The 24,047-nt window shown below is 27.8% G+C and overlaps 1 protein-coding gene across 1 annotated transcript in view; it reads right to left on the minus strand.

Annotated features, from left to right (window-relative positions):
* LOC111633491 overlaps nucleotides 1-24,047 on the minus strand; it is a 97,468-nt gene that overhangs the window by 57,326 nt on the left and 16,095 nt on the right. Inside the window, exons 3-15 of the mRNA XM_023378073.1 lie at nucleotides 23,185-23,409; nucleotides 16,384-16,646; nucleotides 15,713-15,828; nucleotides 15,122-15,231; nucleotides 14,993-15,055; nucleotides 12,295-12,557; nucleotides 12,088-12,101; nucleotides 11,267-11,564; nucleotides 10,596-10,711; nucleotides 10,005-10,114; nucleotides 9,899-9,938; nucleotides 3,506-3,661; nucleotides 3,082-3,209 (exon numbers count right to left, since the gene is read on the minus strand). Of these exons, the coding sequence (XP_023233841.1) occupies nucleotides 3,082-3,209; nucleotides 3,506-3,661; nucleotides 9,899-9,938; nucleotides 10,005-10,114; nucleotides 10,596-10,711; nucleotides 11,267-11,564; nucleotides 12,088-12,101; nucleotides 12,295-12,557; nucleotides 14,993-15,055; nucleotides 15,122-15,231; nucleotides 15,713-15,828; nucleotides 16,384-16,646; nucleotides 23,185-23,409 (1,902 nt within the window). The remainder of the gene's footprint in view (nucleotides 1-3,081; nucleotides 3,210-3,505; nucleotides 3,662-9,898; nucleotides 9,939-10,004; nucleotides 10,115-10,595; nucleotides 10,712-11,266; nucleotides 11,565-12,087; nucleotides 12,102-12,294; nucleotides 12,558-14,992; nucleotides 15,056-15,121; nucleotides 15,232-15,712; nucleotides 15,829-16,383; nucleotides 16,647-23,184; nucleotides 23,410-24,047) is intronic.

Genomic DNA, 24,047 nt, shown 5'->3' on the forward strand with positions numbered 1-24,047 from the left:
AATCTGAAACTGTAGTCTGAAATCTGAACAAAATAATATGGGTGACATCTGAACAAAATTCTATCACAGAAAGCTACAACTTTTGTAAATAAGTAATATAAAACCTTTGACATTTTTTCTAGCAATTTTTTTAATTGAACTAGTGTTTTCGACAATATATTTCAAACCTGAAGAAGGCCATTAAATATAGCTGAAAAGGTTAGTTTGATTAAAAAAATTGCTAGAAAAAGTGTCAAAGGTTTTATATTACTTGTCATGCTTAATTTGTGCAGCCCAGAATACATGGTGTGTACAAAACTGTTATCAGAATACAAAATAAAGGATACTCTTCTCCTATATGGTCATATGCTTATTCAAAGAAAGCAATTGAAAACTAACAAACATAAATCAAATTTATCAGCCTTGAATAAACTGCACAATTTCAATCATCTTGACATAATAAAACAAGTCCATCTAACTGCATTATACTGAGAAACTCATATTAACAAAATAAATAAATAAAATAAACAATACATTGAAAAAAATTTCAGATAATCCAAAAACATTTGCTAAACCAAGCATATTTGGGCCCAAATTAGTTTGAGTTAGTAAGGTTCTACTATAACTTTCTATTTAGTTTAAAAACAGTTTAATAATGAAATCCATCATGAGGAAAAAATCAACTTTATTCAACAAACATATTTAATTAAACAAAAGATTATAAAACTTGATACTATTGTAAGTAAATAAATGCTGTTAGTTTCAGGAACTAACAAAATTTATATTTTTTTGTTTAATTAAATATCTTTTTTGTATGCAATCTGAAAGATAAACTGTTAAACAGGTTAAAAATACTTGCTTACTTAAATATTTTTTACTGAATTAAAAATATGCTTTTTTCTCAAACTGATATTTATCCCATTTTGAACTACTATCATTTAGCATTATCCATATTTTTAATTCTATGACTGTAAAAGTAATATTTTAATCATATGTTCATTGATAAATTGACATTACTTCCAAGAATCTCTTTTTCACAAAATAATCTGAGAATATGTCATCAGAACTCTCTTAAATTCTATTAGCATCTGTATTTTCAAACTATTACATTACATCCATTCTGATAGAACAGTTTTTGACAGTATGTTCAATGTGACAGTCATGCCACATACTCATCAATGAAATACACTGCATCATCATTTTCTTTATATATCTTATGTATCCTATGCAAAAATCTTTTATATTTTGTATTATAACATAACATAACATAACTATAGATTTATTTTTATTACATATACTAATTACCGTGTACTAATATCCTACATTAACAATTATGTATTCCCATGTTGTATGCTGACTATGAAGTTGAATGTAGTATGCAACTATTTACAGTATATGATAATGCTTATGTATTTTATTCTCATCATTCATCATGTTATATTATTTTTTGTTAGTTACTTTTGAAATTATAATTCTTCATAAAATTTTATTCTAATGTTTTGAGAAATATTCTAATTTTTAAACATATTTTATATATATTTTAAAAATATTTCTTGCTTTTTATTTGCATCTGTAGAGAACATAAGAAAAACAGTTTAATTATAACTATCAATATTTAATAAACTATACTACTTTTAAGCAATTATGATAAAATTATTGTATTGTCTAAGATTACAGAACATCAAATTAAACTTTAAAAAAAAATTGAAAACAATTTTTGTGAAAAAATATTTTTTCTGACTTCAATTTGATATATTTGCACTTTTTATATTACAAGATTTTAATATTTTTAAGATGTTTTATGATTTTGCAACATCTCATTAAAGACTTCTTAACAAAAACCATTATTGATTCTGTTCAGTAGAATAAAATAATTTTAAAGGAAAGCTAAGTTTTTAAATTACACAGTCTTATTTTGTTATTTTAATGTTTTAAATGTTTATATCCCTAAAAATGAATGAACAACTAAATTTAACTTGTGCTTTTTATTTTTATATAATTACCCAGTGAGTGATTTTGTGATTGGATATCCAAGCTTATAAGGTTATATTTACAAGCAATACATATATGATGTTATATTTATAAAAACTGATTTTCATTAAAAAGTGGAAAAGAATATTGTAAACCAATGTTTTAAAAAATCTTTTCAGTTATTCATCTATGTTATTGTATAAGTGTCTTATACAATAAAGCAATAATATTAAACAAGCAATTATTTTAGTGTGACATCATCACAATGTTCGGCTGCAATTTTTAATTTATTTAATTTAAAATATATGTTTTCCATCTTAAATTAGTACTGTCTTGCTCCTCTACATCATATGTTTCCTGTTAAGAATAGAGTCATGCCAGTCATCTATCTAACTCCTTTTAGGGAAAAATTTTTGAATTAAAATAACATGACTTCCAGTAAAAACTGGAAATTTTTATATAGTTAATCGGAACCTCCTGCCCCTAATCAATCCCTACCTCGTCTCAATTTTTGTCTATCCAATTCTGTTCTTGAGATTAAAAAAGGACAAGCAGTCAGACTAATGACAGTGGGAATTTATAGGTCTACATTTTTTTCAAATTGCAGCCCAATAAATTATGATTTCTTTCATTAAATATCAATTTTCTGCAATTTAATATTGATCACAAATTATTATATATAATCCTTATGATAACTGTCAATAACAGTTTCACCCTCCCCTTTACCAAACTTTAATTTTTATTTTTTTAACCAATTTCTTTATATTTTACATAAAAATAAAAACATTTATGATTCTATATTCCATTCCAGTGAATCTCAAAACAAATACAGTTGCGTATTAATTCTGCTGAAATGAGGAAAGTAATCTCTTGTTGGAGCTAAAACAAAAACTTTCTAGAAATTAAAATTTGAAATGATTAATAAATTTAAAAATTTCTGTTCAAGAAACAAAAACAAAATGGAGTATACATACATACATACATATACATCTATCTACTAGAGGTCTATTAAATATATTTAATGTATAGAGTGTGTTTACATAAATAAAAAAATACAATATAAATTATGAATTATGTAATTTATAAAAAGTATTCACATAAACATTAAAAAAACATTATTGAAATCCTCACCTGCCATTATCTCGTCCAACTCCCCAAACTCTGATCGTATGGATTGGCTGGGTGTTTAGGACAGTCAGGTCTTGTGGGTCCGTCAGCCTCAGGCAATAGTCATCCAGATCCATGTACAAGTCCTTTCCCTGCCACATGGCACATGTCTGAGGGTCAGAAGAAACGATGCTCTCTCTTGTGTACTGCAGTACAAAGTCACTTGATGCCACAACATTGACCAAACAGAAGTGTAATTTTCTCTCCCCCCAATTTAAATATTTAATAAATATTTTATTGATTTGAATTACACTTTCTGTTTCTTTTTAGGATTCTATTTTCACAATTCATCCAATTAATATTTGCTTTTTTTTCCTCCCTCTTTTTTTTTTTATTTTTTCTGGTCAATGATGCCCGAAAATAAGAAGTAATCAAAAAAGATACTTACATCGCCCCATCTTCCAACAACATCCAGAATATCATTGCGACCCAAAGAAAGATCAACAATACATTTGTTAACTGCTTTACTACTTCGTTCAGAAGTCAAATCTTCTTCTGCTATTTCAACCCAACCCATTGACCTTACAGCAAACCGTATTGGCTTCTATAGTAAAAAATATAAAAATTATAGTTTTTTATAAATTTATTATAAAATATTTTTGAGTTTAATTTGCCAAATTTTTTCCATTTAGTCAATTATTAAAACAAATTTGATTCAAGTGGATAGCAAATAGCATTGAATAATCAGTGTCAAGTCCATGCCCGGTAAGTTAATTTAAGGATTTATAATATTCAATTACAAAGTAAATATCAGATTCTGTCATTTTTAAGATCATCACTATCTGTGTATTGAAAGAAAAATAAAAGAAACTTTTCCATCTTTGTCTCTGTACTTTGAAATTTAATTATGTACATCATTTGACAGAATTTACAGAAACAGTAGAGAAATAATGTATGGTATTTTCTAAAACAACACCTTCCACTCCTGAGATGTATCTGCATGCAATTTTTTTTATTCCAGCCAAAATAGTTATTAGCCAAGTTGCTTTGATGAAGTATTAGTTAGTGTACAGCTGTTAAAAAGACTGTAGTCCTAACTACATGGGTGCTTCAAAAAGTTCATGGAAAAAATCTGTAACTAAAAATTGTTTGGAAGGATTTTGATTTTAATGCTCCTGAACATTCTTGTATTAATGTGTTATAACATGTTCAAACATAAACCCTTAAATGCATGTGAGGTTTGCCATTTGGGGAAAAAGTGTCATGACAATCGAGCGGTCAGCACTATCGTATGGGAGTGGAAAAACTTATTGAGACAAGTCCTCCCTCGCAAACAGTTTATTAAATATAAAAATTTCGCTTACAACTACTGTTTTACTTCAGCGTAAGGCCTATCCGAAGAGTGAATCAGTTTGCAAATAAAGTTCAATTGTTTCGATGATCTTCTCTTCTTCTGGCGAAGATGATGAAGAAAACATAGGCTCCGGGGTGCACAGCACAACTTGAAGGGGTGATTCTTGTAGCGGGTTACACTTGGTTAAATTTGCTGGGACAGGATGGCAAAAACTTCTTCTGGAACGTCGACCAAGTTTCCGTTGTTGAACCGCAGGAAAAATCCAGGAGCGGAGCACACCAAACTAAGAACCAAGAATGTCACATCCTTTTTTTGCGTGGTTTTTATAAGTTTTCTCTGGGTCCCAGATCAAACATTCCGATAGGTTGATGTCGACTTGCCCCCGCTCTCTTTGGTCCCCTCCTCGTTATGAATTGTAATGAGATTGGAATCCAGATCATGGGATGAGTCAATACCAACTGACAATTTGATTCCTATTGAAAATGTTCGATCTAAGCACTCAAATTCATCTATTGTTTTGTTCTGAGTAATTCGTTTTTTCTTAGAAATTTCTACAAATGTCTTTATATGGACATAAAATATTCATTTTACGTTTGATAGTTTCTTTTTACAATATTATAAGAATTATTATGATAATTTCCTTTTATACAAAATTTAGAAAAATTTTCTTTTTTTTACACAAATTCTAGGCCCACTTCCGAAGCTTCACATGCAGGTAAGAACACAGCACTGCCAGTTGAAAGTCAGGCATCATTCAAGCAACGTTGAATCCAACAAAATCGAGAACAGAACAAACAAAGTTCATGGTGAAACTTGGTTGGAAGAATAAGCAAATCATTGATGCTCTGGAACAAGTTTATGGTGATAATGCCCCAAAGAAGTCAACAACCTACAAATGGATAAGTCACTTCAGAAGTGGAAAAACCAAGGTTGAAGATGAGCCCCGCAGTGGCAGGCCAACGTCAGTTTGTGAGGAAAACATTGATGTTGTTCGTGACTTGATAAAAAAGGATAGACGAATAACCACTGAATCGGTAGCAGATACACTCAACATTTCTGTGGGTTCTGCACACAAAATTCTTATAGAGAGTTTGGAACTAAGCAAGCTTTCCGCTAGATGGGTTCCAAGGCTGTTGTGCCCAGATCAGCAGCAAATGAGGGCAGATCTTTCAATGGAAATTTTGAACAAATGGGGTGGTGACTCTGAAGCTTTTCTGCAAAGAATTGTGACAGGGGATGAAATATGGCTCTACCAGTATGATCCTGAGGACAAAATTCAATCAAAGCAGTGGCTGCCCCGGGGTGGAAGTGGACCAATCAAAGCAAAATCTGAATGTTCAAGAGGAAAGGCCACTGTCTTCTGGGATGCAGAGGGGATTTTGCTAGTTGACTTCCTCGAGAACAAGAAGACAATTACATCTGCTTATTATGAAGGCATTTTGAGAAAATTGTCCAAAAGAATCTCGGAAATAATGCCCTGGAAAGCTGCATAAACGCGTCCTCTTCCACCATGACAATGCACCCGCTCACAGTGCTTGGCAAACAAGAGCTGTGCTATGTGAATTTCGATGGGAAATCATCTGACAACCCCCTTACAGCCATGATTTAGCCCCATCTGACTTCTTTTTGTTTCCAAAGTTGAAAAAATCATTGATAGGTAGCAATTTTCCATCAGTTAAAGATGTAAAGAGAGCTGCACTGACATGGTTCAGATCACAAGACCCTCAGTTCTACTCAGAAAGACTTAAAGACTGGTATCAATGTTTGCAGAAGTGTATCGACCTTAACGGAGCATATGTTGAAAAATAAACATCATAACTGAAATAGTTTTTTCATACTACCTTTTTCCACAAACTTTTTGAACCCTCCTTGTATTTTACAATCATTAGAAGGCGGGAATAGTTGAAGTGTATGAAAACAAAATTATTTACTGCTTTCGAAAGCTCTTGTTAAATGAGTCATTTTGTTCTTTTGTGTAACTTAACAATATAAGTGAATTGTTTTTTGAAAATACTAAAGCTAAACTAAGTTATTCTTCTGTTAGCCACTAGCTGACTGCAAAAGCAGAAGGCTAATAAATTGTTATTAATTAACTAAAAGAATATCTTTATATGTCACATAATATTATATAATGAAAATAATGAAATCTGTGAAATAAATCCTTTTTCTATAATGTTGTTGTTTATATTAGCTTATATACTGGTAATAATAATCAGACAAATTTTTAAAGCTCAGATGATGACTTCAAAAACCCAGTATTACTGGTATTGTAGCTAATACAAATTTGGAGCAGAAGGGATTAAGCATTTTAAAGAAGTTCAAATAGTTTTAGTAGACCACTTTTATCATCATGACAGTATATAGCAGACACGGGCAAATGTGGCTCCGAGAACTGCATGCGGCTCGTGCTGAAAGTGTTAATTTCTGCTTTTTGTTATTATTTTTACAATTTTATTTCCACAATTTTGTGAAAATATGTTTATTAAAAAATTCCATATTTGTTATAAAACAAATATCGAATTTTTATATTTATATTTGTTATTTATTTTTACATTATTTATATTTATTATATTATATTATATAATAAAATCTGGTACAGAACTATGGTACAGGATAAAAAAGTACAGAACTGCAGCTCCCATGCATTTTGCAAAACCTACATTTTGGCTCTCACTGAATGCTTGCTTGCCTACCCCTGGTATAAAGCATATATGAAGTGATTATATTTATTTTTTATTCTATATTTCAAATTACAAGTCTGATTATGAAAATAATTCAGTGCACTCAAATAAACAATTATCCAAGTAACAGAAAGCATAACTTATGAATAAAAATATTTGATATACAGGTATCCCTCAATTTACACTGATTCACAATAACACCGCTGCGCAATTAGCTGTTTCGTGGTGTAATTCAACGATTTTCCCTATGCTGGATTGATTTTCATTTCAGTGTTGACATATTGGGTTGGTAACTAAGTGATTGCGGATTTTGTCAATATGTGGCCTTAGCACATTTTTTTGCTTTGTCATCGTGTTCAAAGCATTTAACCTATATTGTTTTCTTGTTGTTTGGACTTCCACCTTTAATTTAGTAAAAAAATTGTATCGATTAGTTATTTAGTTTCGTTTTTATCCCAATTTAAAAATGGAAGAACAAGACACGCATTTCAGACATTTTATTGTATTATTTCCGAAAAGGCAAGAACGCATCACAAGCACACAAGAAGTTATGTACCGTATATGGGAATGAAGCCTTGAATGAAAGGCAGTGTCAAAATTGGTTGCCAAATTTCATTCTGGTGATTTTTCACTGAAAAATGCTCAACGATCTGGTCGTCCAGTTGAAGTTGATGAGACCCATATCAAGGCCATTATCGATTCAGATTGTCATAGCACAACGTGTGAGATTGCACAGAAGCTCAATGTATCGCATACATGCATTCAAAAAAGATTAAAACAGCTTGGCTATGTCAAGAAACTGGATTTATGGGTCCCTCATCAGCTTAAGGAAATTCATTTGACACAACACATTAGCATTTGCAATTCGCTTCTGAAATGCAACGAAATTGATCCATTTCTGAAACGACTGATTACTGGCGACGAAAAGTGGATAGTATATAACAATGTTAATCAGAAAATATCGTGGGTGATGCAAGATGAACCAGACCAGACGACACCAAAAACTGAAATTCACCAGAAAAAGATTATGCTGTCAGTTTGGTGGTATTATAAAGGAATTCTGTACTTTGAACTTTTACCAAGAAACCAAACGATTAATACAAACATCTACGTTCAACAACTTGCCAAATTGAGCGATGCAGTTCAAGAAAAGCAGCCAGAATTGGCAAATTGTAAGGGTATTGTTTTCCAGCATGATAATGCAAAGCCCCACACATCTTTGGTCACTCACCAAAAATTATTGCAGCTAGGTTGGGATGTGTTGTCACATCCACCATATAGCCCTGACCTTGCGCCTTCAGATTACCATTTATTTCGTTCCATGCAGAACTCCTTAAATGGTAAAATTTTTAATGACGCTGATGATGTAAAATCACATTAATTCAGTTTTTTGCTGGCAAAAATCAGAAGTTTTATAAACATGGAATTATGACACTGCCTGAAAGATGGCAAAAGGTCATTGACAAAAACGGACAATACCTAATTGAATAAAGTTGTATTTTTAAGCAAAAACTTTGAATTTTCCTTCTTATTTAAAATCCACAATCACTTAGTTGCCAACCCAATATTTACCGAGCTGCAACATTGTACATTCATTAAAACAAAGATTTTTATTGAATATATTTAGTTTTTTCTGTTTATTATTATTGAGTACGTATACATTTGCATTAACTTAATATTAAAATACTAAATGTTTAGGTACCCACGAGTCAAGTTATTAAACTTAATAGTCCAATAAATCATGTCCGAATCCATAGTGCCAATGAATGTATCCCATATCAGATCATTCAGGAAAACACCTTATGATGCAGTAGCACTTTCGGCAATCACAAACTATCGTTAGTGAGATAAATCTACTTCTCATTGGCCAGACAATACTTTTTTATTGGCCAGACGATATCTATCTCTCCTTAGCCACCTTGAATTTTCCCGCTCAAACCAACCTTATATATGTGCTATGGCAACTGGTGGTCGACCAATCAGTGTCTCCGCTCATCTATGGCTCTATGTTGGGTTAACGTATCCTTTCAACTATGGAAAGTTTGACGGATGAACTTTGTGAGTTAGACAATGATTAAGAGTGAAGTGCAAATATAAAAAGGAGCATCATCGCATCCATTGGACCATATTCTGAAATTCTTAATGAAAGAAAACAAAAATGTAAACGATTAAAGATGGATCCTTTTTTCTGAAAAATGTACGAGATTTGAAACTAAAATTTTTAAATAAAAACATTTCAACTTTATTTTATGTTTATGATATAAATTTAATTTTTAAAATGTATTTTATGTATTTTGTATTATATTGTATTAATAAACAAAATTATTTGCTTATTTTTCACTTATGTAGAACCTAACCCTATACCTCACTGTAAATATTGGTTCATTTTATGCCGATTCGATTTGCGCCAGCTTTTGTAGGAATGGAACTGTGACATAAACCGAGGGCTACCTGTACTGATACTGTTAGTAAATTTCAGAAAGATACGTAATTTTGTTTGTAATTTTCATACTGTATTTGAAGAATGTAGCTTTTTCAAACTATATTTTTCCAAATCCATCCAACATTCAATTAAACTTAATCTTATGAGTGAAAATTTGATTCATCAGAAAAATTAATTACAACAATCTTTTATTGTAACAACTGTTGATTAAAACAATTAATCAACAGCTGTTGTAATAAAAAATTCTACAATGTTGTTTACATTTGAATGCATCTTGCAGATAAAGTGAGATGTTATTTTTCCAATGAAACAAAATTTTTGTATTTACCAACGTATTTACTCATTAAAAAATTTAATATTTACCTTATCTGGAGTTAAACTGCAAGTACCTTCCTGAGAATTCCTAAATGATAAAAAAAATTAATCATCATAAATTTTAAAAATGTTAAAGTAGATATGAAAATCATACTTCATATTAGATTCTATGTTATGTTCATTGTTGCACATAGACAGTTCAGAAGAATCAGATGATGATGACGATGAGATACTAGAGGACTTTGATGAAGGCATACTATTTATCTTTAAAAAAAACGAAACAAATTTTTTATTTCACATATAAAAATAATAAGATTAATAACTGGACAACTAAAATATGGGGTAATTACAAAAGAATACCCGACTATGAAAGGTTATATCTCCACAACCAAACAAGTTATAGCACCATTTCACGAATCATTGTGTAGGAAGCATTCTGAAGTTTCAGTTGTTTGTGGAGAGATGTTGCTATGAGCACCCTTAATCATGCTAAAAGTATATGTTGTCAGTTCGTGCCAAAATGGCAACCATACAACAGAAGGCATTCTGTGTTATTGAGTTTGCTAAAACTGAATTGGTTATGACTGTTTCAACATGCATTTCAAATAACTGAAACTTCAGAATGTTTCCTACACAATGATTTGTGAAATGGCACTATAACTTGTTTGGTTGCAGAAATGTAATTTTTTAAAGTTGAGGTATTCTTTTGTAATCACTCTGTATATTTTGAATGTTATATATTCACCGAATCAACATCTCTTATTAATTGCTTGGAATTCAATTTTTGACCAGGTTGAAATTGTGGTGGTTCCCTTTGTATTGTTCCACTGCTAATATGCCAATAATATGGGCCATCTGCATCTAAAATATAAGATTTATTTTAGTTTTAGATAAAAATAAATATTAGTATAAGTAAATATAATAATTAGATATAAATTAGTTTTCAGTAACAAAACATATTTATTAGCATTTTCATAATTAAAAAAGGCATTCTTAGGATTGAGATAAGAAAGGAATCACAAATACTATATTAAACATGTTAGTTCTATTTATAAAATGCTTATGAATATTTAAATAAAGATGTTTTAATCAAAAACCATCCTGAGTTTTTAATATATAAGATGTTATTACATCATGTTAACTCTACATTAATTCTTACATGTTGATATCAAGATTTATTCTACAATGAAAATTTAGTATTAAAAAGTTTTTTGTAATTTATATACTAATATAGGCTTATATCATTCTATAATAAAAAATAATGTGAAATTTAGAGAGACAATATTAAACCTAGTCTTTAAAATAGCATTATAAAATACATTTTTAATCAATTTAAGTAATAAATCAAGATTTTGGATCAAAGCCAAAAAACTTACAAATTTGATAATATAAAACTTTTATAGAATTTTTACTTACCTTCATGTCTTTCCCATCCTGAAGGGAGTGCCTCATCTGCCCTTAATTCTTCTAAAGAAAATTCTTTCTCACAAGAATTTTCCAATTCACTATCTAAATTAGATACATCATTTTTGTGATTATTTTCCTGGCATTTCTGTGATTTTCTTTTTACAGGCACAGCGTAAATATCATCGTTAAGTTCTCCATGTACATGAGGAATATCACCAGAATTTTCTTTCTCTGAATCATTAAAATTTTCTATAGAAGAAGTTTTACATATCCTGCATTTTATAAAACAATAAAAAGTAAATTTAGTGTAAACATATTATATAAATATAAAAATAATATGGCAATGTCAAGTTAAAAAAGTCATATTTATTAAAGTTTTAATATTTTTGCAGCATTGTGAATAGCATAAAAACATTTAAGAAACATCATGATTCTAAAAAGTCTTTATTTAAAAATTTATAAAATTGCTTTTTATAAAATCTTATATCTCTAAATAATATTTATTTTACATAGTTTTATTTATCTGTGAAAAAATATTTTCAAGACTTTTTACTTTTGATATCACTAAGTTTTTTGATGAATTTAAATGTTTCTAAATTTTGAACAGGTTGATTATTTTAATTTAAATTAAATCATTGTCAAAAATGTGGATGTTTATTATTTTATTCTAAATACCAAATTAATTTGTTTATTGGGAAATAATTAGTAAGAATGTTACATAAAAGTTGCTAGAATGTATGTCTTTCATAATACTTATAAGAATTAATACTTATATTTACTATTTAAAACTAATAATCTTAACCTGAATAGTGCTAATATGTTCACATTACTATAACATCAATACCTGAAAACACATTTTGTTTCAATATTGCAAGNAAAATAATGTGAAATTTAGAGAGACAATATTAAACCTAGTCTTTAAAATAGCATTATAAAATACATTTTTAATCAATTTAAGTAATAAATCAAGATTTTGGATCAAAGCCAAAAAACTTACAAATTTGATAATATAAAACTTTTATAGAATTTTTACTTACCTTCATGTCTTTCCCATCCTGAAGGGAGTGCCTCATCTGCCCTTAATTCTTCTAAAGAAAATTCTTTCTCACAAGAATTTTCCAATTCACTATCTAAATTAGATACATCATTTTTGTGATTATTTTCCTGGCATTTCTGTGATTTTCTTTTTACAGGCACAGCGTAAATATCATCGTTAAGTTCTCCATGTACATGAGGAATATCACCAGAATTTTCTTTCTCTGAATCATTAAAATTTTCTATAGAAGAAGTTTTACATATCCTGCATTTTATAAAACAATAAAAAGTAAATTTAGTGTAAACATATTATATAAATATAAAAATAATATGGCAATGTCAAGTTAAAAAAGTCATATTTATTAAAGTTTTAATATTTTTGCAGCATTGTGAATAGCATAAAAACATTTAAGAAACATCATGATTCTAAAAAGTCTTTATTTAAAAATTTATAAAATTGCTTTTTATAAAATCTTATATCTCTAAATAATATTTATTTTACATAGTTTTATTTATCTGTGAAAAAATATTTTCAAGACTTTTTACTTTTGATATCACTAAGTTTTTTGATGAATTTAAATGTTTCTAAATTTTGAACAGGTTGATTATTTTAATTTAAATTAAATCATTGTCAAAAATGTGGATGTTTATTATTTTATTCTAAATACCAAATTAATTTGTTTATTGGGAAATAATTAGTAAGAATGTTACATAAAAGTTGCTAGAATGTATGTCTTTCATAATACTTATAAGAATTAATACTTATATTTACTATTTAAAACTAATAATCTTAACCTGAATAGTGCTAATATGTTCACATTACTATAACATCAATACCTGAAAACACATTTTGTTTCAATATTGCAAGTGATTTTTTGTAAATTTCTCACAATTATACTTCAAATTAACCAAAAGAGTTCAAATTAAAGAGGAATTTTTTGCATTACTTCTATAGGAAATACAAGGGTCTGAAAGAAATATTTGAATTAACTCCAAATTCAAATTAAAATCATTTTAATTATCCATATTCTACTGTATTACAACAACTAAAAATGCATTAATCACAAACTTTTTGTAGTGGAAAATTATATAAAGAAAAAAGGTTACTGAAAATTAAAGTAAGTTTGTGAAAAATATCTCAAATCTTCTGTGCTTAAAAATGTTTGTTTTCAAATTTTTAATTAAATGGAGGCCAACAGATTCTGTTTGTAACAAAGATATATCATAAACAAAAAATTAGCTCAGAAAAGATTAAGACATTCAAATGTACTTAGAAGCAAATCCAGTAAAATTTTTAAAGAATTCATCTAAAACGATTGTGTTATCTTTAAGTTCTGTTTATACAGCTATGAAAAAAATCAAATTTCAGCATAATAAGAATTTTTCATAAAATTTTCACTTATTTATTTAAAGTTTCAAATACCATCTTTTGAATATTTAGTATATAATATTCTCTCTTAATGCATAGCAAAGCAATAACAAGCATGATCAGCCTACAAAATTGTCAAACTTACAATATTTCTTTCAAATACTTTTTCACTTAATCAACTACTGCTCTAGGCAGAATTTGAAGATATCTGCCGAGGTTTTTAAAATATATTCTAAATATAAATATATAAAAAAATAAAATAAAATTTTAAATGAAAATATTAAAAAGTTATTACTAAATACATATATATTTGTATGAAAATTTTTATATATACATATTATACTGCTTATGATTGTGATATTTGCAAATCGAAAAAACTGTAATACTACTATTACAAAAATAGCTTTCAATCTTTTATGATGATTATTATTATTAATCTTTTTATCTTTTCTTTCAAATTAATAATCTTGCAAATAAATTTAAATTTATAGTGATTTTATTCACTAGTGTTTAATATTAAATTATTTAGAAAGCTTTTTTCATTTTTTTTACAGATGAATAGCATTATTTTTGTTTTTGACAAAATAAAATCAGTCTGACAGACTTCTAAAGAGTACTTATATTAAAGAACTTACAATTAGTGTGGATAATCAAAGATTAAGAAGAATACAACAACAGAATAGTTGAATATATACATTTTTTTAAAATGTAATTTTCATCTTATAATTAAAACAATATTTACAGATGATAAAAAAATTAAGATCAAGAAAACCAGATCTGTATTATCAGGAATTTTATAGAATTTGCTTTACTTTGTGTAAAATAAAACACTTTACAGGGCTTGATAATATTTAAGTGTAGATATTATTAAATATTTTCAATATATAATATAATAATATGTTAGATACATCAAACACACCTTCTTGCTGAGAAACATATATTTATTACCCACAACTAACGTTTTCGGCTCAATTTATGGGCCATCTTCAGGTTTACTGTTGTTCGATTCTAATACACAACCGAACACGTTCAAAATTAAACCAAATTAGAACATGCGTTTAAATTTAACCAATAGAATAAGCATAACCAAACTAAAACAATAAATAAAATACCAAACTAACAGAAAAATGAAAAATGANGAAAATTTGATTCATCAGAAAAATTAATTACAACAATCTTTTATTGTAACAACTGTTGATTAAAACAATTAATCAACAGCTGTTGTAATAAAAAATTCTACAATGTTGTTTACATTTGAATGCATCTTGCAGATAAAGTGAGATGTTATTTTTCCAATGAAACAAAATTTTTGTATTTACCAACGTATTTACTCATTAAAAAATTTAATATTTACCTTATCTGGAGTTAAACTGCAAGTACCTTCCTGAGAATTCCTAAATGATAAAAAAAATTAATCATCATAAATTTTAAAAATGTTAAAGTAGATATGAAAATCATACTTCATATTAGATTCTATGTTATGTTCATTGTTGCACATAGACAGTTCAGAAGAATCAGATGATGATGACGATGAGATACTAGAGGACTTTGATGAAGGCATACTATTTATCTTTAAAAAAAACGAAACAAATTTTTTATTTCACATATAAAAATAATAAGATTAATAACTGGACAACTAAAATATGGGGTAATTACAAAAGAATACCCGACTATGAAAGGTTATATCTCCACAACCAAACAAGTTATAGCACCATTTCACGAATCATTGTGTAGGAAGCATTCTGAAGTTTCAGTTGTTTGTGGAGAGATGTTGCTATGAGCACCCTTAATCATGCTAAAAGTATATGTTGTCAGTTCGTGCCAAAATGGCAACCATACAACAGAAGGCATTCTGTGTTATTGAGTTTGCTAAAACTGAATTGGTTATGACTGTTTCAACATGCATTTCAAATAACTGAAACTTCAGAATGTTTCCTACACAATGATTTGTGAAATGGCACTATAACTTGTTTGGTTGCAGAAATGTAATTTTTTAAAGTTGAGGTATTCTTTTGTAATCACTCTGTATATTTTGAATGTTATATATTCACCGAATCAACATCTCTTATTAATTGCTTGGAATTCAATTTTTGACCAGGTTGAAATTGTGGTGGTTCCCTTTGTATTGTTCCACTGCTAATATGCCAATAATATGGGCCATCTGCATCTAAAATATAAGATTTATTTTAGTTTTAGATAAAAATAAATATTAGTATAAGTAAATATAATAATTAGATATAAATTAGTTTTCAGTAACAAAACATATTTATTAGCATTTTCATAATTAAAAAAGGCATTCTTAGGATTGAGATAAGAAAGGAATCACAAATACTATATTAAACATGTTAGTTCTATTTATAAAATGCTTATGAATATTTAAATAAAGATGTTTTAATCAAAAACCATCCTGAGTTTTTAATATATAAGATGTTATTACATCATGTTAACTCTACATTAATTCTTACATGTTGATATCAAGATTTATTCTACAATGAAAATTTAGTATTAAAAAGTTTTTTGTAATTTATATACTAATATAGGCTTATATCATTCTATAATAAAAAATAATGTGAAATTTAGAGAGACAATATTAAACCTAGTCTTTAAAATAGCATTATAAAATACATTTTTAATCAATTTAAGTAATAAATCAAGATTTTGGATCAAAGCCAAAAAACTTACAAATTTGATAATATAAAACTTTTATAGAATTTTTACTTACCTTCATGTCTTTCCCATCCTGAAGGGAGTGCCTCATCTGCCCTTAATTCTTCTAAAGAAAATTCTTTCTCACAAGAATTTTCCAATTCACTATCTAAATTAGATACATCATTTTTGTGATTATTTTCCTGGCATTTCTGTGATTTTCTTTTTACAGGCACAGCGTAAATATCATCGTTAAGTTCTCCATGTACATGAGGAATATCACCAGAATTTTCTTTCTCTGAATCATTAAAATTTTCTATAGAAGAAGTTTTACATATCCTGCATTTTATAAAACAATAAAAAGTAAATTTAGTGTAAACATATTATATAAATATAAAAATAATATGGCAATGTCAAGTTAAAAAAGTCATATTTATTAAAGTTTTAATATTTTTGCAGCATTGTGAATAGCATAAAAACATTTAAGAAACATCATGATTCTAAAAAGTCTTTATTTAAAAATTTATAAAATTGCTTTTTATAAAATCTTATATCTCTAAATAATATTTATTTTACATAGTTTTATTTATCTGTGAAAAAATATTTTCAAGACTTTTTACTTTTGATATCACTAAGTTTTTTGATGAATTTAAATGTTTCTAAATTTTGAACAGGTTGATTATTTTAATTTAAATTAAATCATTGTCAAAAATGTGGATGTTTATTATTTTATTCTAAATACCAAATTAATTTGTTTATTGGGAAATAATTAGTAAGAATGTTACATAAAAGTTGCTAGAATGTATGTCTTTCATAATACTTATAAGAATTAATACTTATATTTACTATTTAAAACTAATAATCTTAACCTGAATAGTGCTAATATGTTCACATTACTATAACATCAATACCTGAAAACACATTTTGTTTCAATATTGCAAGTGATTTTTTGTAAATTTCTCACAATTATACTTCAAATTAACCAAAAGAGTTCAAATTAAAGAGGAATTTTTTGCATTACTTCTATAGGAAATACAAGGGTCTGAAAGAAATATTTGAATTAACTCCAAATTCAAATTAAAATCATTTTAATTATCCATATTCTACTGTATTACAACAACTAAAAATGCATTAATCACAAACTTTTTGTAGTGGAAAATTATATAAAGAAAAAAGGTTACTGAAAATTAAAGTAAGTTTGTGAAAAATATCTCAAATCTTCTGTGCTTAAAAATGTTTGTTTTCAAATTTTTAATTAAATGGAGGCCAACAGATTCTGTTTGTAACAAAGATATATCATAAACAAAAAATTAGCTCAGAAAAGATTAAGACATTCAAATGTACTTAGAAGCAAATCCAGTAAAATTTTTAAAGAATTCATCTAAAACGATTGTGTTATCTTTAAGTTCTGTTTATACAGCTATGAAAAAAATCAAATTTCAGCATAATAAGAATTTTTCATAAAATTTTCACTTATTTATTTAAAGTTTCAAATACCATCTTTTGAATATTTAGTAAATAATATTCTCTCTTAATGCATAGCAAAGCAATAACAAGCATGATCAGCCTACAAAATTGTCAAACTTACAATATTTCTTTCAAATACTTTTTCACTTAATCAACTACTGCTCTAGGCAGAATTTGAAGATATCTGCCGAGGTTTTTAAAATATATTCTAAATATAAATATATAAAAAAATAAAATAAAATTTTAAATGAAAATATTAAAAAGTTATTACTAAATACATATATATTTGTATGAAAATTTTTATATATACATATTATACTGCTTATGATTGTGATATTTGCAAATCGAAAAAACTGTAATACTACTATTACAAAAATAGCTTTCAATCTTTTATGATGATTATTATTATTAATCTTTTTATCTTTTCTTTCAAATTAATAATCTTGCAAATAAATTTAAATTTATAGTGATTTTATTCACTAGTGTTTAATATTAAATTATTTAGAAAGCTTTTTTCATTTTTTTTACAGATGAATAGCATTATTTTTGTTTTTGACAAAATAAAATCAGTCTGACAGACTTCTAAAGAGTACTTATATTAAAGAACTTACAATTAGTGTGGATAATCAAAGATTAAGAAGAATACAACAACAGAATAGTTGAATATATACATTTTTTTAAAATGTAATTTTCATCTTATAATTAAAACAATATTTACAGATGATAAAAAAATTAAGATCAAGAAAACCAGATCTGTATTATCAGGAATTTTATAGAATTTGCTTTACTTTGTGTAAAATAAAACACTTTACAGGGCTTGATAATATTTAAGTGTAGATATTATTAAATATTTTCAATATATAATATAATAATATGTTAGATACATCAAACACACCTTCTTGCTGAGAAACATATATTTATTACCCACAACTAACGTTTTCGGCTCAATTTATGGGCCATCTTCAGGTTTACTGTTGTTCGATTCTAATACACAACCGAACACGTTCAAAATTAAACCAAATTAGAACATGCGTTTAAATTTAACCAATAGAATAAGCATAACCAAACTAAAACAATAAATAAAATACCAAACTAACAGAAAACTGAAAAATGAAAAATAAAAATAAAAATAAAAAATAAAATACGGTGTTAAGCCGCAAACAATAAGGAACAATTCCTAATACATTAACCCAGATATCTATTGAGTCACTGTAGACGCATTATTACTCGTGTTACTTCTTACTATATATTTCCAGGATGACGGTAATACCGTCGCATCTTTATACTAATCTTTATAATAATAATATGTATTAATTTAACTATATTTCACAAACAACAGATTGAACAGTTAATTAATGCTTCTAGTGCTTTAAATATTATTTTATTAATATTAGTTTATTGTGACTATAATTTATTAATAGGACTTATTATACTGATTTAACTTGTGGAAGAAATTTGAAAGATTGAATCAATCTCATAGTTCAAAAGAATAAACAGGTACAAATAAAAGTTTATTCTTTAGAACCAAAAGACTAAATTAATCTCTAATTTCATCTACTAGTTAAATCAGTATAATAAATTCTACTAATAGATTATAGTCACAATAGATTAATATTAATAAAATTAATAAAAAAATATAGATTGAACAGTTCAATCTATTAGAAATTTCATACCAATTATATATGTTAATATTTTCATTTGAATTTACGTTAACTTTTAAGTCTAAATATGCAATTAACATAAAATATCACCACTATTAAATGATATTTAATCCTTAACATTACATAAGTAAAGTTCACAAGAAACTGAAGATGACTTGAGGAAAGTTGGATTTGCTTTTAACAACAATGGATATAGCTTAACACTAAATCCAGATCAATCTACCAATACCCAGACACACTATTCTGACCTTGATATTCAGCTTTCAAAAGATAGGGTGATAATACACATTTATCATAAACCTACTTATTAGCCCTTTTTTTATACCATCCAACTCATCAGATCCCATGCACTATAAAACCACAGCCTTTAGGGCCCTTATTAAACATGCATACACCCACTATTTGCACACAGGATAAATGCACATGAAATAGAACACATTAAATGCATTGCACTATTCTCATTACCACCCACCCACCGACACCAACAAAAGTAGAATAGCCATACGGTCTCCACTAAATACAAAAACAGATAAAATGCACCATCCTCAGTTAGGAACCTAAGTTCCACCAGCTTTATACCAAAATAGCTAGAAACTTGAACCTAGATCTCATGTATAAACAATGCCCCAATGTATTTCAATTATTAATTAATGAAAAAAATACACTGGATGAATGATTTATCCCAGGAATATATAAAATCCTGTTAATAGATTATAGGTTTAACAGGCATCTCACCTGCACTGGCTTCTCCTACAGATCTGTTGGGGCTAGGATAAAAGATCATATGTATGATCTTTTATCCTAGTTTATTACCAAAAGTAACTATCCTTTGGTAACAGAAAATTAGGTACATTACACTGACACAATCGGCCTCTGAGGCCAAGGTGTCTCCTTGCTGGGAAGATGCTAAACTTCTACAGGAAATTTTTGAATTTTCTGTAGAATTTTTGAAGCTACAGAAATATATAAGGTTACTCTAAAAGACAGTGCATTAATAATGATAGCCTTTCCCTACTACAAGTGGAGCAGCAGTATGTTCTTTATTTGTTTAGTTCATAATTCTTTCATTTTATTTTTTATGTTGATTTATTTATTTTTGTTTCAATTTTTTGTATTTTCCAACTATATTTACTTATGTATTAATCATTTTTAACTTGTAATTTTAAAATGCATTGTGGCATATATGAAACATTCTTTCCAAACTTGTTTTATTAATCCTTTTTACATTGTACTGCACATATGGAATACTCTTTTGAATATAAAAAATATTTTAAAACGATGGAGTCTGTTTCTATTTCATTCACTTAATTGTATTATAAAAAATACATGCTAAATAATTTTCGATCTAATCCAACCTGTTGAGGATAAAATAAATGATTTTGTCTGTTTGTTTATTTTCTTTCTTTCTACTGAAAATAATATAAAAGTCAATAAACAAACATTTCTTTACAATAATCTTTCATTTTTGATATTATATAATATATAATACAGGTAGCTTTCAGTTAATGCCACAGTTCCGTTCCTACAAAAGCCAGCACAAATCGAATTGATGTAAAATAAACCCATATTTACAGTGAGGTATCGGGTTAGGTTCTACATAAATGAAAAATAAGCAAATAATTTTGTTTATTAATACAATATAATACAAAATACATAAAATACATTTTAAAAATTAAATTTATATCATAAAATAATAAAGTAAAATGTTTTTACTTAAAAATTTTAGTTTTGGATCTCGTACATTTTTCAGAAAAAAGGATCCATCTTTAATTGTTTACATTTTTGTTTTCTTTCATTAAGAATTTCGGAATATGGTCCAATGGATGCGACGATGCTCCTTTTTATATTTGCACCTCACTCCTAATCATTGTCTAACTCACAAAGTTCATCCGCCAAACTTTCCATAGTTGAAAGGATACATTAACCTGATGTAGAGCTACAGATGAGCGGAGACACTGATTGGTCAACCACCGATTGCCGTAGCACGTATATAAGGTCTGTTTGGGTGGGAAAATTCAAGGTGGCTAAGGAGAGATAAATATTGTCTGGCCAACGAGAACTAGATTTGTTTCACTAACAATAGTTTGTGATCGCCAGAAGTGCTACTGCGTTGTAAGGTGTTTTCCTGAACGAACTGATACGATATACATTCATTGGTGCTATGGATTTGGACGCTGTTTATTGGACTATTAGCGAGGTTGAGGCTGAAGTTTTAAATGCAAAATTGTGTACGTCGGACATTCAGCGCCGCTTTCCTGTAAGCCTAGAAGTTTGACAATGATGTTTGGAATGTCGAGCATGATTCCACTAACTATCCAAACACCATTGTCAAACTTCTAGGCTTACAAGAAAGCGGTGCTGAACATCTGACGTACACGATTTTGCGTTTATAACTTCGGCCTCAACCTCACTATTAAGTTTAAAAACTTGACTCGTGGGTATCTAAACATTTAGTATTTTAATATAATTTAATGCAAATGTATACATACCCAATAATATTAAACAGAAAAAATAAATATATTCAATAAAAATCTTTGTTTTAACGAATATACAACGTCGCGGCTCGGTAAATATGTCAACACTGAAATGAAAATCAGTCTAGCATAGGGAAAATTGGGGAATTACACCGCAAAACGGCAAATTGCACAGCGACATTATTGTGAATCGGCATAAACCAAGGGCTACCTGTATATCTAAAATCATAATGCTTGGTTTCTTATCAATTCATTTATTTGAAATATATACAATAGACCCCCTATAACATGGTAGATACATTCCGTGTTCTATGAAATTCATGTTCTACAAGTCCTTAAATACATGAGCCAATCACAGCCTGGCACATATGCAGTTTATGGACTACGGCTGTTAGAAAGGTTTTCTTCCATAAAATTAATCAATTCTAGACTAATTTGACTCAACATTTCCAAAACACGTATAATTTTTTGGGAATAATCCATATAAACTATGCTAAAAAAAAAATGTAGGATTACTTACCGAGTGTGCACCGTTCGACAACGCCATTGCTTAAGCTTGTTTTCGTTGTGGAGCGGCGCATCAAACGGTGGGCGCATGTTTCCTGATAAATTATTTTTCTGCAAAAAATTTGCTGAACTTTGGAGACATCATTAATATAAATATAATTTTTATGGCCGTTAAATAATAAATGGTTTTTAGTAGGTTCACTGCTCGTTTAAACTCACTGGTTTGTGCAATATCTGCTATTGGTCTAGATTTGACCAATCCTGTCGCAACACGAGTCAGCGATGATATTTTACAGTATCATATGAGTCTCTTTTAGCGTGTTTATACAAATACAATCAAAATTTTTTCGCCGTTATATACGAATCCTTATCACATGAACCCATTTTATAGGGGGTCTACTGTATTGCCATTACTTATTTATCATTTTACACAAACTATTTCTTAATAATGTTTTCGTTCCTCTGTTTATTATTGATCAGTAAAAAAGTAGAAAGTTCATCACACAGTTAAATATATTATATACTTATAATGTTTAACTTATTTTGCTATCAATAAAACCCGAAAAGTTTACTGTAAATTTTCTATAAAAACATAACTGAACTCTGATAATCAAAGTTCATTGGAACATTTAGTCAGAGTATTTGAATTTTTAATAAATTTCTTTCAAAAAAATGAAATCAAGTGACAAAATGATATGTACAACAAATCTTATTTATTACATGTAAACATTTTTAAAATTTTCAAAACATAAGTAAAATATACATTACCTTTCAGAATTTTCTGTTCTTGATATTGCTTCATAATTCTGAGAACAGTCAAGATCTGAATCCAATGATGAAACAGTTTCTTTCCTTTGCTTAGCAGCTGATTCTAAATTGATATAGTAATCAAGAAAACTACTACTTCTTCTTCCCATATTTTCTACAGTATTATTGTTAGAACATTTATTATTGTTGTCTTCTAATGTTTGTGTTTCAGTTTTATTGGAGGTACTAAAATTAAATATATTAAATACAACTTAATCATTCATATTCAGTTTTTGAATATTTTAAATAAAGAGAATAATTCACATATCATATATTTAATAAATAATATGTATTAATATTTAATAAATTTTTAAAAACCAATAAACAAGTACTAATAAATTTAATGTTTAAATATAACTAAAAAAGCAATATAATTTTTCAAAATCAGTTCTCTACAGTTAATTTATATAAGTTATTTCTTATTAAAATATTGCATTAACAACATAACCAATAGATGAGTGCAAGTCATCCAGTCTTGGCATAATAATAGGAATATTAGTATATTTTTACTTCAATTAAGTGAATACTTTTACGGATTATGAATAAGAATTTACTATCCTTGCTATTCTCTATTAAGAAGATAACACAATAGATTGCATGTTTCCTATAAATATCATTTTAAAAACATCATGCTTACTCTGAAACTCAACATGTCAAACTGATTTCATTAGATTTGATAGATGAACTATTGACAGACTACTGCTGACATTTCTCCTTACATAATGAATGAAAATAATTTTAAAATGTTTAGAAATTTTAATAGAAACATAATGAATCAAATTAATTGTGTGCTAGGAAATTTGGTAGCCATCCTGCATGAAAGA

The sequence above is a fragment of the Centruroides sculpturatus genome, unplaced genomic scaffold, assembly GCF_000671375.1.
Source record: "Centruroides sculpturatus isolate CEXI.00-Female unplaced genomic scaffold, Cexi_2.0 scaffold759, whole genome shotgun sequence".
NCBI classification, from domain to species: domain Eukaryota; kingdom Metazoa; phylum Arthropoda; class Arachnida; order Scorpiones; family Buthidae; genus Centruroides; species Centruroides sculpturatus.